We start from the raw sequence: 14278 nt of genomic DNA on the forward strand, positions 1-14278 counted from the left end.
TGCAGTGCATTAGCTGTTATGTTCAGATGCACTTAACTTCTGAGATGGAAAGAAATCGACTTGTCTCAAAAATGCTTGAGACAAAATTTTTGGGATCTTTAATGTATTCTTCAGTTTTCTTAGACTTGATTTGTAGAAGCGTAGTGTGAAGGACTTGGCTTTGTTGTAGTTACTAATACTACATGGCCAAAACATCCCCATTTGTCTGGGCAAATGTAGTTGATTAACTGCTTCAGTTAATTTAATGAATGTTTCATTCTTTCTTTTGCATGCCCACACATTAATCAGATATGGTAGCCATCCACTAATGGAGCAGTGTGCAGATGCAGGGCTAAGAGAAAGGTGTTGAGAAAAGAGAAGGAAATTGAGAATTCGTTCTCAAAACAGTACTCATTTGACTACTGGTTGCTACTTCCTGCTGTGCAGGGACTTGGTTGCAGCTTTATGTGCCCAGCTAGCAGATTAGAGTCTTCAGCCTGCTTCTGCTCAAGGTGAGTGGCAAACTCTTCCATGAACTAAAAGTTAAAGCTTCCTTATTAGGGTTTTAGCATGTTGACAGCATCTTAGTTGTACTACGGTAGCTAAAATGCTAGAATTAATGCAGATTCTTGTCACTTTTTTTGAACTTAAGAAGTATGATTTATTGCTGCAGTCAGTAGTTCTGTAGTAAGCAAAATGCCTGGCTCTGTGTGGTAACGCATGAACCAGATCTGTAGGTTGTTGTTTCCAACTTAGTGGGTTGATCTGTTAACTGAAACAGTTCTTACAGTACCCTGATTTTTTTTTTAATTACATGAAGGCGATGACTTAAGAGCTGCATCAGTCAAACAGCAAATTTCATAAGCTAAGGTTTTCTAGGGGGCTTTTCCCCTCCAATACATCCCTTCTATCTGTTTTGCTAGGGTATTAAATATTGTTAATTTCCTGTAGGCAGAGCTTCTCACTTCTTTGAGATGCAGGTTTCTGGAGAAAGGAGGTCTGTGGAATGTGTTCTTCCTTCTGTTTTCTACTATGGGAAAAAATTCTTTGGACTTAGATTCATTAAGCTGAAAAAGGGATAATATAGCAATTAGAAACAAGTGCATTGCATTTTTGTCTCTGCAGTCTGATGCTTAGTTGCCTTGTGTCAATGTGCTCTTGGCTCATCTCACCACTGCCCAGCACCTGGCATCCTAATACTTTCTTACATACTGTGTAGAGAGTCACAGCATTCTCATCTATCAGTTGACTGGATAGTGAACGTGGATTCACAAACGAAAAGGCAGGTGAAGATGCTTTGGTGGGCCATCTACTTCAGTAGAAGCTTGTTTTGGAAACTGTCGTGAGAGATCGTATAATCTAGTGAGGCTAGAAGGCTGGATCTGTATCACTTCTAGTAGAGGTTTGTCTAACAGGTTCTTAAAGATTTACAATATTGGAGACTTGATAGCTTTGACAAGTGATCTAAAACATGTGGTTATCTTCCTTTTTTTTTTTTTTTTTTTTTTTTTTTTTTTTTTTTTTTTTTAAAGTTGTTCCTGATCTGTAACCTGACTCTCTTTACCTAAGCTGAGGCCTGTTTCTTCTTCTAGAGATGTGGAACAAAATGCCCTTGCTGAGACTTTGGTACATCTGGGGGATTTTCTTACTTATCTCATGCAGTTTCTTTACCTTAACTAGTATTACTGCACTGCACAGTGTCCTACATCCTCCTTTTCTGCCTTTCTCACTTAAGATTCTTCAGTCAATTTCATCTTCCCTGAAGAGTAGCCCCCAAAAAGGAATAAGGGGCTCCAAAATAAGCTTTGCTGTGGCTGATGATTTTGCTTGCTGCATGTGTTCATACAGCCCTCTATGACATTTGCCTTCTATCTAATAAGTTGATGTTGAAACATGTTTGAACTGTGAGCTCTAAGTCATTTAAGATCTTACTGGAATTAATGCTTAGCTGGCTGTTCATAGGCAGTTAATAGGTAATTAGTCCTGCTTGGTAAGTCCTGTCTTAGTGCTGGCACAGCCAAATTGATGTCCTTTCATAATAGATACTATTTTTTGTCCTTTTGGGAAGTGGATGAACTGTTTTATCTGGAGCTTCATGAGAAAAAACTGCTGGAGACAGTTACCTGCCACTGCCTTAGTTGTCTTGAGTGGCTCATGCAGAGGCAATCCAGGCTGCAAGAAACTGCTGATAACTTTATAGTGGGAATGGCTTTAAGGCTTAATTGATTGTGTTTGTGTTGAGTTCTCCTTATGCCTAATTATAAGGAAGGACCAGATAGTACACAGATCAGGTAACAGACAATAGATCAGTTAACAGCATAGCTGAAATTAAAGGACTGTTTAAAAATCTGTGCAAATTGGGAATGTATTTTTCCATCCTTTTATATTGTAACATAGTGGTTTCATGTCTCTTTGCCAGTCTGTGGAGAAGGATGTGTTTGTGGCACCAGTACAGCACTACTGTAGCTCAGTATTTGAAGTACTACATGATAAGCATCAGAAGCTCACACTGAGCAAGTGATGTGCTGAGTAAAAGTTAGGATACTAACCTCCATATTCTAAACTAGACCAGGCTGCCCAGAGCCCCATCCTGACATGGGCATTTCCAACCTGGAAATGCTGATTGTGTAAGGATGGCTTGGTTCAAATTGAACTTCTGCTGCTCTTCTTACCTTTTCCTGGTACATATAGATGAAATTGCAGGAGGAATAATGTGACTTACGTTTCTAGTTTCCTTGAGGAATCTGGATGAGGGGAAAAGATATGACAGTCTACTTAATTAAGCCCTTATAAACTTGTTAACCTTTGTTCTTCTGAATGAAACAATGCTGAAGTTAGTGTAGAAAGGTCCTATTAGGGTTTTTCATGTCCTTGTGTCTAGAGATTTAAAAGTACAGAGGCCTTTTAAACTGAGAGTTTAGCGTCTCTGGAAATCCTCTTTTCCCTGTGACGCACCTTGTGATAACTCTCCACTGTCTAGCAGTTGGATTTCTGTCTCTGGTAGCTTTTCTGCTTGCTTTTTTCCAGATGTTGTCAGTCTGACTTCAGATGATTGACACCTTTTTAATGGAAGTAGAGGTTACCACAAATATTGGATTTCATTGGTGTCTTTTTAATTACGACTTGGTTATACATACCTGCTTCTTGTACCTTTCCTGAAACTTTCCCTGGAAAGTCGGGGATTACATTACACAAGGATTCCTGTTACATTGTCTGAGTGTCTCACTGATGTGTGGGTCAGTAATTGTCACTTAGCTAAGCTTACTGTGAAAGCATCAATGTCCTGAAGTGTTGTAGAATCTGCTGTGAAGAAGCTTTTAATTCCAATCTTCTGTTTTGTGTTAGACCTTAGCTCGTCTATCAGAGTGGTTATAATGTAGATCTTAATATCTATCTTCTTCCATTATTTTTTTCCCCAGCAGATCATGCACTTAAAGGGCAAAGGAGACCTTATGAGGGTACATGTGTAACAGGAAATGTGTTGTTTTGTTTGGACATAGTTCTTTCTGAGTAACTTTTGTGTGACTACACTTAATTTCTAGTTAATTAAGCATGACATTGACAGCTCACATCCAATATCTGAAGCTACTTCTTTCTTTTTTGCCCCTTTGGTATTTTGCAATATTGTACATTCACAGATGCCATGTACTGTGCTTTAGCCATTCTCCGTATGTTTTCTAGAAAATCTCCTTTGGGTATCTGAAGTCCATATGGCTATGTATGATGAAGACCTTTTGAAAAATCCCTTTTATTTGGCCATTCAGAAGCGACGTCCTGATCTCTGCAGCAAAGTTGCAGAACTCCATGGTATTGTAAGTGTAAATAAGTGTATTCTAAAATAACTTATTAAATAGCAGCAAATTTTTATTTAAATTCCAGGCTTCCTAAGACTCACGAGGATCAGTACAAGCCTGCAAAATGTTTTGTCTGCAAACATGGATCTCTTGGTAACTGCACAGTAGTAACAGATGGAAGTGATAACTTCTAACCTTCACAGGAAACTTACTTTCTTTGATACCAACTAGTTGTATATTCTTGCACTTGTGATTTAAATTAGGATTGGCTTCTTGAAATCCCTGGTGGACAATCACTTATTTTTGACAATTTTATATAGCAAATCAAAGACATTAAAATGAGTTAGAACAAAAAACTGCAATTCTTTAAAACTTCCAGTTTGAGTATCTTGCTGTAAGTGTTGATATAAAATTGTGTGGAGATTCCATTAAACTCAGCTTATTTCTATTGGATTATAAAACTAAGCTTTAATTGGACAGGGTTCTTTCTATTACTTATTACTTATGATAGTGATATGATTAGTGAACAGATTTTAGCATTTCTGTATTCTGACGCCTAATATCATTGGCATCCTTACCTTAATCTTATCCTTAATTCTTTGCATTAACTGTACTGCATGCTTGCATGAACTTGCTGGCTTCTAGTATGTATTGATACCTCTGTGATCTTATGTGGGATTAAAAGCATATCTTTAAAGAAATATCTGTATATATTCAAGTTTAGTAAATATCTGTACAGTCTCAGAGGATTATTGGAGAATCAATGAGCAGTTGAATGCTGCTTGTGAAGGCAAGAATCTGTCAAATATTTCCAGAACTCAGGAACATTTAAAATTTTCTTTCTGTTCTTAAGTCTGATCTCTTATACTGGTGGTTCTGGAGCCGTTAAAGGAACAACTCTACATTTCCAGGATAAAAGTATTCATATTGAGTTGTACTGCTGCTTCTGGAGAAGGAGGGATGTTATTTTAAGAGCAGAAGCAATTTGAAGATGCTATTTCTTGACCATGAAATGTATTTTCAGTGTGTATAGAGTTCCTGGTATTGAATGAGATCTCACACTTTGGTCATAATTTTTCCTCATTGAATAGTGATTTACTGTAACTTGAAAGTGCTCATCCGCTGCTTTACTCCAAATAACTGAACTTGCTTTGAGAAAATATAGTCTGAATGGAGGATAACTTAATTAAAAGAAGAAACTCAAAATTCCTTTTGGATTAACAGTGGAAGTTTGAGCTTCTTGACATCAGAACAAATTGAAAATTAGATTAGCATTGTGTAAACAGATATAAAAATGAGTCTTGTTTACTAGTCAAGAATTTGTCTTTATCTGCCGATCTATTGTAGTACGAAAGGCAAAAGCAATCAGAATTTAACTGGTGATTTATTGTATTTATCTCCAAATTGTGATCTAACTCTATTTTAGGTATTAGTTCCATGCAAAGGAAGCCTTTCAAGCAACTGTCTTTCCAACTGCCAGTTTGAATCTTATGTACTGAAGCCACTCGAAGAAAATTTTCAGACCTTAAATGGAAAGGTATTTCCGTTTTGGTATCTTGGGGACACTGGTAAATGACTCCTGCAGCCGGTAACCAGCTGAACTAAGGGTGGTTACAGGAGCGAGCGAAGAGTTAGCGCTAACTGCCAAAATAAGTGTCACTCATTTAAGACTCTGTTCTCCAGGATATGTTGCTTTCTAGTGAAAACTGTTTGGTATAGACTCGAATGGTTGTCTTATTTAGATGCCTCTGACTCTGATTTTCAGTTTACTAGTTCAGTGAAGTAACTGCCAAGCTTATCTGTGTTTTTTAGTTATGGAATTTTTGACTGTGTAAATGGGTTCTCTGCATTTTTTGCTGTTAGGAATCTTGTTGCCTGGTGTAAGGGCCATTTTCACTTAACTGCATCTTTAGATTTCATGCTGCCTGTATTGTATGCAGATGAAAGTTCATCAAGGGTTAAGACAATTAAGATAATACTAAGTAGTATCTGAGGCCTGATTTAGTAACTAATGCAAAGCCATTATAACCAATGCTAACGCTGCATAGGTTTAAGATGAATTTTTTTCTTTTCTGCTTGCCATTTTTGCAATACAGTCTGAGATTTTGCACCTATTTGCAGGCAGTCATTGAGGTATTCCTGCTGTAGGTGTTCACACAGGAATTCTTTAGGAGATAAAGCTGAGCATGAGAAACATACCCAGGTTGGATGATGTCTTACTAAGCAGAACTCTAGACAACAAATACAAACTGCTTTTTTTTTTTTTTTTTTTTTTTTTTTTTTAATTCCCTTTTGCTAAAAGTGCTTGAAAGCTTGCAAATAGTTACTTGGTTTCAGATATTGTCCAAAGCTTCTTTAGTAGGGGGCTTGTAAGGAAAGTGAGTACAAGCAAGATTCAGCTAGCTGTTGTAAACTGCAGGAATCCCTGTTTCAGCCTACACAGCATTAGAATATGAAAAATATGGAGTCTGTGATTTTTCCATATTGCAAGATTCTCTTTTTTCCCTGGAGATGTAACTATGCAGTGCAGAAGTCAGGGTAATTGTGTTTTTTTGGAAATTTTCCACTTTTTTTTTTTTTCCCCAGGAGATCTTCATACAAGGAAATCTTGTCATCTTAGGAACTGGTTTTGACGATCGTCTCTCGGTACCTGTTCTTTTTGAGGAAACATTTTACAATGAAAAAGAAGAGAGCTTTAGTATTTTGTGCATAGCTCATCCACTGGAAAAAACAGAAAGCTCAAGTAGGTATTGCAGTGATAACAGTTGGCCTGGTTTGCACACAAGCAAATCATTATCTTTATTTAATGTGCTTTATTCATTCTGAAAAGTGCTGAGTTGACTGAAGCTCTCAGCATTTACTGATACGGTGGTGTGGATGTTAGTATGTTGCTGTAAAAGCATTAAGTTGGTGCCAGCCAAACTTTATTTTTATAGGACTTGTGTCCCAGTCTCCATGGTAAAGAATTATGGAGTACTTGATACAGCTTGATTTTTTTTTTTATTATTTATTTATTTATTTTTTTTTTTTAAGCAAAGTTCAGTGTCGGTGTTGGCTGTTTAAAGGTAGAATTTAATCTCTTTAATCACACCTGTCTTCAGATGCAACGTGGATGTACAAAATTGGATTGTGGTAGATTCATAGTGACTTCATTAGTGTTTAAAGGCTGTGTAGCATAGCTACATAGCAGCTCACTTGGAGGTATTCTGTCATATTTCATTTAATGTATTCTTTTTTTCCTAATATTGGAAAAGCCTCTTGATGAGGCTAGAATGCTCTTTCCAAGGCTGCTACTCAAGCTGTGAATGTAACAGAATTTCCTTATGAAATTTTGTACCAAGTAAGTAACTGAAGCTACTTGACATGTATGCTTTTTTCTGAATTAAAAGCATCTCATCTTTTTAAATAAGTAAGAATGTAAACAAATGACAAAGTGGTACTGGGCAAATGTGAAAATAGTATTGTGAGTAGTGTGGGCATTATGCTGGAAATAAAATAGCTGAAATACATAAAGACTCAAACTGTGACTATATGCATAGAATCTATTCTTCAGCTTTTAGCTATTAGTTATACAGCAGAAATGAGGTGACTTTCAGAAGTGAGGTAACTTGTAATTTCTAAGTAATTTGAAATGAATAAGATCTGAGCCTGTTATTAGTTGCCTTTTGAGTGCAGATGAAGGCCTTGCCTAGAGAAATTTTCTTGGAAAAGCTATATATAAATATATGAATTTGAGACAAGGGATCAAACTGTATTATTTAGAAGAAAAGTGGATTTGGTTCAACATTTACTTGATGCGACTTTGCCCTCATTCAGAAGAAAGGGTGCCTATAATAATAGGCTATTAAATAGACTATGTAGAAGTTCAGGATGTGGGTGTTTTATTTTTTACAGCTTGTTTAGAGCACACTATCTTCCTGCACTCGGTACTGTAATATGCTTTTCTTAAATTTCATGCCTGTCTCACACTCAAGTTATGAGCAGCAATAAATTACCCCAGAGGAAAGGAGCATGCAGAATCAGTTTTTAGCTATTCCAAACAGATCCTTGACATAAAAGGCAAGGGAGCTGGCTTTAAGTGTGGCTATTTAACTGCAATATCTTTTCATAATTGAAAGCAACACCTTCGTTTAGAAGCACAGTAAGCTGAATTAATGTTTCATTATACGCAAGTTGGCTTGATATCTGGAACAAGAAAGAGCTTTACTGTGCATGTGTATTCAGTGTGTTAACTCTTGGGTTTCATTTTTAGGTGAATCTACAGCTTCATCAAATCTTTATTCTCTGAAAAATATTGAAGATGTTAGAGAATTCTTGGGAAGGCACTGTGAGAGATTTGATAAATACATAGGATCTTTCTACCGAACATTTAAAGAGCACGAACGGAAAAGCCTCCGCCATTACATAGTCAGTATCTTGCTGCTTGCTGCTTAATTTACTAAACATAATTCACTTCACTGCTTTGGGTATCTTTTCCTGTTAAGATGTTCTATGTCAGAATAGTCCAGGGAGGAAGGTAGGTAGGGAGAAAAGAATTTGTAACTGTGAATGACTGCATCTTGACTGTTATGTAAATGCAGCTTTTTAGCTAAAGATCTTACTTTGCTTTTGTTGATACTGTATGCTTCTAAGTCAGAGAAGCTCTCCTTTCTTTGGTCTTTTATGCTTTGTTGTTTCATATCATTAACGCAGATCTACTTTTTCTTTTCCCTTCTAGGATTCTGTCAGTGCACTTTATACCAAATGTCTCCAGCATCTTCTGAGAGATTCACACTTGGTAAACACATCACTAAATACATAGTATGTAGCTTTACTTAAGCAATAAATCATTTAACTCTCTTGCTGTTTATGTGGCTGTTCCTTTTTTAGAAGATGCTTGCGAAGCAGGAGGAGCAGATGAATCTGATTAAACAAGCAGTTGAAGTAAGCATCTGAAATGAAGGAAGACAATTGGCAAGCAATTTTAGCTTTTCCTTTCCTTTCATGTCTAAGTTACTGTTTGTTTTTTTTTCCAACAGATGTATGTCCACCATGCTATTTATGATCTAGTCTTTAAATATGTGGGGACTATTGAGGCAAGTGAGGTAAGTTTGTTTGATTGCTGAAGATCAATTACGTTAATCCAATGCACTTTAAACACTTACTACCTTTCTTATGATTAGGATGCTGCTTTTAACAAAATCACAAGAAGCCTTCAAGAGCTCCAGCAAAAAGACATTGGAGTAAAACCCGAGTTTAGGTGAGTGTTAGTTTTTGAGCAGTCACTGAGATCCTGTCTCAAATAGCTTTCTGGCAGGCCAAAAAGTTATCCTTCAGGCAACAGTAAGTTTTTATTATGCTTCATTCCTTTGAGATAGAAAAATTGTATCATTTTAAGGCAGTTGTTTCATTGAACTTCTTTACTTTTGGGGTTTTATGCCTCCCATTCCATCTACAAGGCGCAGAAACGCAAGTGTAGGGTAGAGATAGAAATGAGTTAATACCATTCTTCATTTCAGCTCTGGATAAGTTCAGACTTGGATTTTGGGCATCCTGCACAGAAGCTCTGGTGTATGTTGACAATTTCTTTCAAATTATTTTGTAGTTTTAATATACCACGTGCGAAGCGAGAACTGAGTCAGCTGAACAAATGTACTTCCCCTCAACAGAAGTTACTCTGTCTACGAAAAGTGGTACAAATTATTATGCAGTCTCCTAGCCAAAGAGGTCAGTAAACAGTGACTTAAAATAAAGCTGAGATTATTTTTTTTTAGCATCTATGCACTGTGGTATATAAACACCTGTTTGAATTAGTCTTGTGTGTTAAGCAAGTACATTCAGGTCTGCAGATATCTAAATAAAATGATTGCAACATGAGCACTTCGCTTTATGATAAGAGTGAGCTGAAGTACTTGATTAACTGTATGTTTTAGCTAGAGCATGTGACAAGCTTATGTAATCTAGGACTTTCTCAGGTAGGAAAAAAATGTCATCCATTTAAAACACTGAAGGTTGCTGTTGGCTTATTCTTGTCTGTGCTCTGTGATAATCTTGAAATCAGAAGTATACAGACGTATCACTGCAAAATACAGTGTTGGGGGGCAAGGTCAGGCAAACCTTATACTGCATTGAGAGTGCCACTGTTGATTCTGAGATAGGAAAGTACAGACCTGTTGGTCTGATTCTTATTTTATGTAGCCTGGAAAGGGAAGATGCTACCAATAGACAAACAAAGTGGTGCACTAGAATACTGCTTACTTCACAGCATCACTTTCTTTCTCCTGGATGGTCCTTTGGATATGAAAAAGCATGTCAATGGACAGTGTTCACCTTCAAGCCACTGTTCTGACTTCTCCAGTGAAGAAGGAGGGAATACTAATTAAATATTGCAGCTGTATTTGTTTTTTTGGCTTCTGGGAGTCTATTTTTAGAGAGAGATTGAGAACATACTTTTGAAAGATTGCATTGGTTGCTAGTCAATTGGGAGAGCTGACCATTAGTCTTAAAAGGCAGAGCTACATTTATAGGCATTTAGTTCTGGTTTGAACTGTGAGATTACTAATATCAGATATAAATTCTTTCTTTTAGTTAACATGGAAACCATGTGTGCAGATGATCTACTCTCTGTCTTGCTGTATTTACTTGTAAAAACAGAAATCCCAAACTGGTATGTAACTACTTTGGCTGTACAAAGCTCCATCGTATTGTATATAATGGTGCAGTGGGTCAAATGTTTCTAGTAATAGCCTACCCAAAGTCTAAGAGGGGTAATGTGATACAGAAAACTAGTCAGATAAACAGCAAAGATGTGACAGAATTCAGGACTTACTCGGAATTCAAGTGTTGTTTTGATTCCAAATCAGGAAATCTGTTGTCATGGGGGAATCTTCCATTTACTGGATCTGCATGTTTGGTGTGGACTTAGTACTGGTTCATCCACATTTGCATTGGAACTGCAAAACTTTATGCATTTTCTAGATGCTTGAGATATGTTATATGGAGAAATGTGATTTGAATGCTTAGTTGCTTGCTAGCATATGCTCTTACGGTTATTTCATCTGTTGGGAAAGGTATGTATAAACCTTTCAGGTTTATCTGGACAGTAGTGTTGGTATATCCCAAATATCAGATGCTATTTATTTACTGTGGTACTTACAATGCTTGAAACTTGTGAGACATTATTTCTTACTGCTTTCCTTACCTTGTCCTTCATATTTATTATATCTAGTTTTTAACTTTGTATCTCATAATGAAGAACTGAAGTGTTAAGATCCTTCTGCAAAGCTCAGAACAGCTATGATAATGCCAGCCTACCAATCTTTCTAGAAGTTTTTCTTAACTCACATGTAATATCTGCCTGGATTGTCTGAAATGACTCGTGATATTAAAGTATGACGTGTTGGTGTCAACTTTAATTATTCATGGTTTTAACTTTATTTCAGGATGGCCAACTTGAGTTACATCAAGAACTTCAGGCTCTGCAGTTCGGTGAAGGATGAATTGGGATACTGTCTAACCTCAATTGAGGCTGCAATAGAATACATACGACAAGGCAACCTCTCTGACAGATCAACAGTAAGCTACTCTTAAAGTCTGTCAAATGTGATTTTGATAAGGGTGCACAACTATGTACCATTATGGTGGTAAATCCAATCAGAACAAGCAAACAGCTAACAAGTTCATTTTTCACCCTTCGAAGGTTAGGAGGCAGCTGTGCCTGAAGCAGAAGCTGAAATGTTAGAATGAAGTGCCAGTCCTGTAGCAACACATGCTCACTGTACACTTTAAGGAGTAGGTAAATCTGAAGTAAATGTGTCTCTTCATTATAACTAGAAACAATGACATCTTTTTTTTTTTTTTTTTTTCTTCAAGAGCTGAATTTTAAGAAAGTTTTTAATACTTTCTGTCTTCATTCTGTTGTGATTGTGAAAGCAATGCAGTACATTATAGTAGGCATAGCTTGAACTTAAACACATTTTTCTTGAAATTTTAAAAAGCTTAGCTAGCAGAATGAAGATTTACTGGATAATTTTACATTACACTGCAGTTGAAGTTCTTTAAAAATAAAAGTGTTTGAGGTGCACATAACTCCATTACACAAAGTTGATAATTTAGTGGGAGTGCAGGACTGTATCATATTAGATAGTGCTTGAAGGTCAAATTTGTTTCTCAGGATTTCTAACACAGCAGGGACTAGAAGTTTGTGGATCTGTTGCAGCTAGACCTTCTGTCAATCAGGTCTAATCTCTTTGGGGATCCAGAATGATATTGATGTGACTTTAGAAACTGTTGTGCTCTGAAAACTTTCTAGCTTATTAAAGATATTCAATCTTGAATCTTCTGCTCAAAAGAAAAGTCTACTATTGCAAAATGTTTTTTTTTTTTTCATGTTCTGTTATGGAAATCAAAAGTAGCTAACTCAGAACTGGAATGAATTTGATGTGTCTCAGTCTGTCCAACTGCAGAGTACTGGAATGTAATTGCAGGAGCCAGACTAGTGGTTCAGTGTGCAGGGCTTGGAATGGGACAACCTGGGGCACAATCTTAAACACTTAGCAAAATGACTAAAATGATAGTTATTTGTGGCTTTGTTTTTTGTTATTCTCTCCATGAATTTGTCATGCATGTGTTGGTTTTGTACACAAAAAAAAGCACTCTTCCTTTTTATGTGTAAAGAAATTATGGTACTACATGTTTGCAGTGTTGTTTCAAACTGTTAAGGAAAAAAAGAATAAAAATGTTAGTTTAAAAGGAAAACAACTTGCCAGTCAATTTTGCTTCCTGCAGTCACTTGGCTAACATTAATAATTAATACAAAAATAGCAGTGCTAATGGTCTAGAAGGAGAACTGGAGCCAAAGTGGAATTATCTTCCACAAAAATATCAGCAAGTTGAAGAAAATAAAAACTGTTTCTGTTTAAGTGCCTGCTTCTATCTCTTCTTACACAGCTAAGGCTAGCTTTCCTTTTTTATGAACTGGAATTGCCCTTAGTGATTATAACTTCCTGGTAAGTGTCACTGCCAGTAAGATATTGTACTTATTTATCTGGGAGCTTGTCTTGAAAGATGAACTACATCTCAGTCTGTATGGGGGCAATCCTATGCTACTTAAGTGTCTGCAGCAGTATACAGTGTTCAGAAGAGCAAGCTTTCTTCCATATCTCAGCTGGATCATCTCCAGACTTGAACTTCAAGTTCCCTGCTTTCTGCCTTTTCTCTTGTGTGTGTGTGAGCAAGCAACAGGAATTCTCCACACCTCCTATCACAGCAGTCAGCATACTAGATGAGGGGGGCGAACAGGAGTCTTGAAGACAAGGAAATGAGTCACCCCATGGTCTCTAGCACAGTTTAAAAGGAAAGACCATCACCCCTACTGCAGGTAGAAAGGAAAGGTGATACACCTAGTTTCTGCTTCTTTGTTGTAGCAGATAGCCCCACCGTGGGAACTGAAAAAGAAAGTAAGGAGATGGATGAACATAAAAGAAACTTCTGATGGAATTGTTCTCTTCAGAAACCTAGCAGTTTAGGTATTTCCTTTATTCTGTGTTAAAGGAGATCTGCTTTCTGCTTAAAAGCAGCAGTTGTCAGATTGATGTCCCATGGCTTCTATTTCCAGATTGTGCTTGAAGGGTTTCAGGCTCTGAGCAAGAACATTGCTGTGCCCTGGGCCTTCATTAAAGCTCCTCATGTGGCTATGTTTAATTTTATAGTTGGCTTCAGATGGCGTTTCTGATGGCTGACTAATGCTCTTGTCCAATCCCTAATGAAACCAACTACAGAAGGAGAACTCCACAGGGAGCTAATGTACCCTGTGGGATAATGGTATATCATCTTCATGTCAGAAAGAAAATTGCACTTAAGAAAAACTTACCCAGTTCTTTGCTAAAGATCATACAAGTCTTGGAGAGACACTTTCAGTGTGGGTCAAAAGGAGGACAGAAGCATGCAACTGATAGTGTGAAGGACTACATTTTGTTTTCTGGTGCTGGTCAAACTTGTTTAATGGGGTTCTAGTCTAATAAGTGTTGGACCCTTGTTAAATTCCTGTGTACAGCTACTACATAGTAAGACCTAATTTAGAGAGTTGAAGGTGGGTATGAAACAGGGACTTTCTTGAAGCTGTGCACAAGAAAATAGGTAGAATTTAGACTCTTGCATGGAAAGAGCTGTAGGTGGCCCTGAAGTTGGAACTGAAGAAGTGCATATAGGAGGGCAGGTAGGGAAGTTTCTAACACAAGCCGAGGTAAATAAGGTTCAGGGAGTGGGATGAAGAGGGAGAGAGAGTTTTCACAAGCTGTAAATGGTTATTGGTGGAATTATTCTGGATAGGTTGCTGTATAGAGCAACCTCTTTGGGTACATGCATCTCTTTGTATAAAGAATCGCATCAGATAAAAACATCATTAATGTTTGGTTGTAGGTTAAATAAAGCTTAGAAACAGCTGAGCTTAGAGCTCCCACTCTAAGCAAAGCTTTATTTTAATTATTGGAGTGGAAGTTAAGTTGTTACAAGCAATTTTGTCTTTG

General features: G+C 37.1%; 1 protein-coding gene across 1 annotated transcript in view; it reads left to right on the plus strand.

Moving 5' to 3' along the window:
- Nucleotides 1-3689: 3689 nt before the first annotated feature.
- ANKRD27 (ankyrin repeat domain 27) overlaps nucleotides 3690-14278 on the plus strand; it is a gene marked incomplete at both ends in the record, with an annotated part of 30684 nt that continues 20095 nt past the window's right edge. Inside the window, 11 exons of the mRNA XM_079541477.1 lie at nucleotides 3690-3791; nucleotides 5200-5310; nucleotides 6360-6516; nucleotides 8026-8180; nucleotides 8491-8550; nucleotides 8643-8696; nucleotides 8792-8857; nucleotides 8936-9012; nucleotides 9358-9479; nucleotides 10341-10419; nucleotides 11195-11327. Of these exons, the coding sequence (XP_079397603.1) occupies nucleotides 3690-3791; nucleotides 5200-5310; nucleotides 6360-6516; nucleotides 8026-8180; nucleotides 8491-8550; nucleotides 8643-8696; nucleotides 8792-8857; nucleotides 8936-9012; nucleotides 9358-9479; nucleotides 10341-10419; nucleotides 11195-11327 (1116 nt within the window). The remainder of the gene's footprint in view (nucleotides 3792-5199; nucleotides 5311-6359; nucleotides 6517-8025; nucleotides 8181-8490; nucleotides 8551-8642; nucleotides 8697-8791; nucleotides 8858-8935; nucleotides 9013-9357; nucleotides 9480-10340; nucleotides 10420-11194; nucleotides 11328-14278) is intronic.

The sequence above is a fragment of the Tetrao urogallus genome (genome assembly GCF_951394365.1).
Source record: "Tetrao urogallus genome assembly, chromosome: 12".
Taxonomy (NCBI): Eukaryota; Metazoa; Chordata; class Aves; order Galliformes; family Phasianidae; genus Tetrao; species Tetrao urogallus.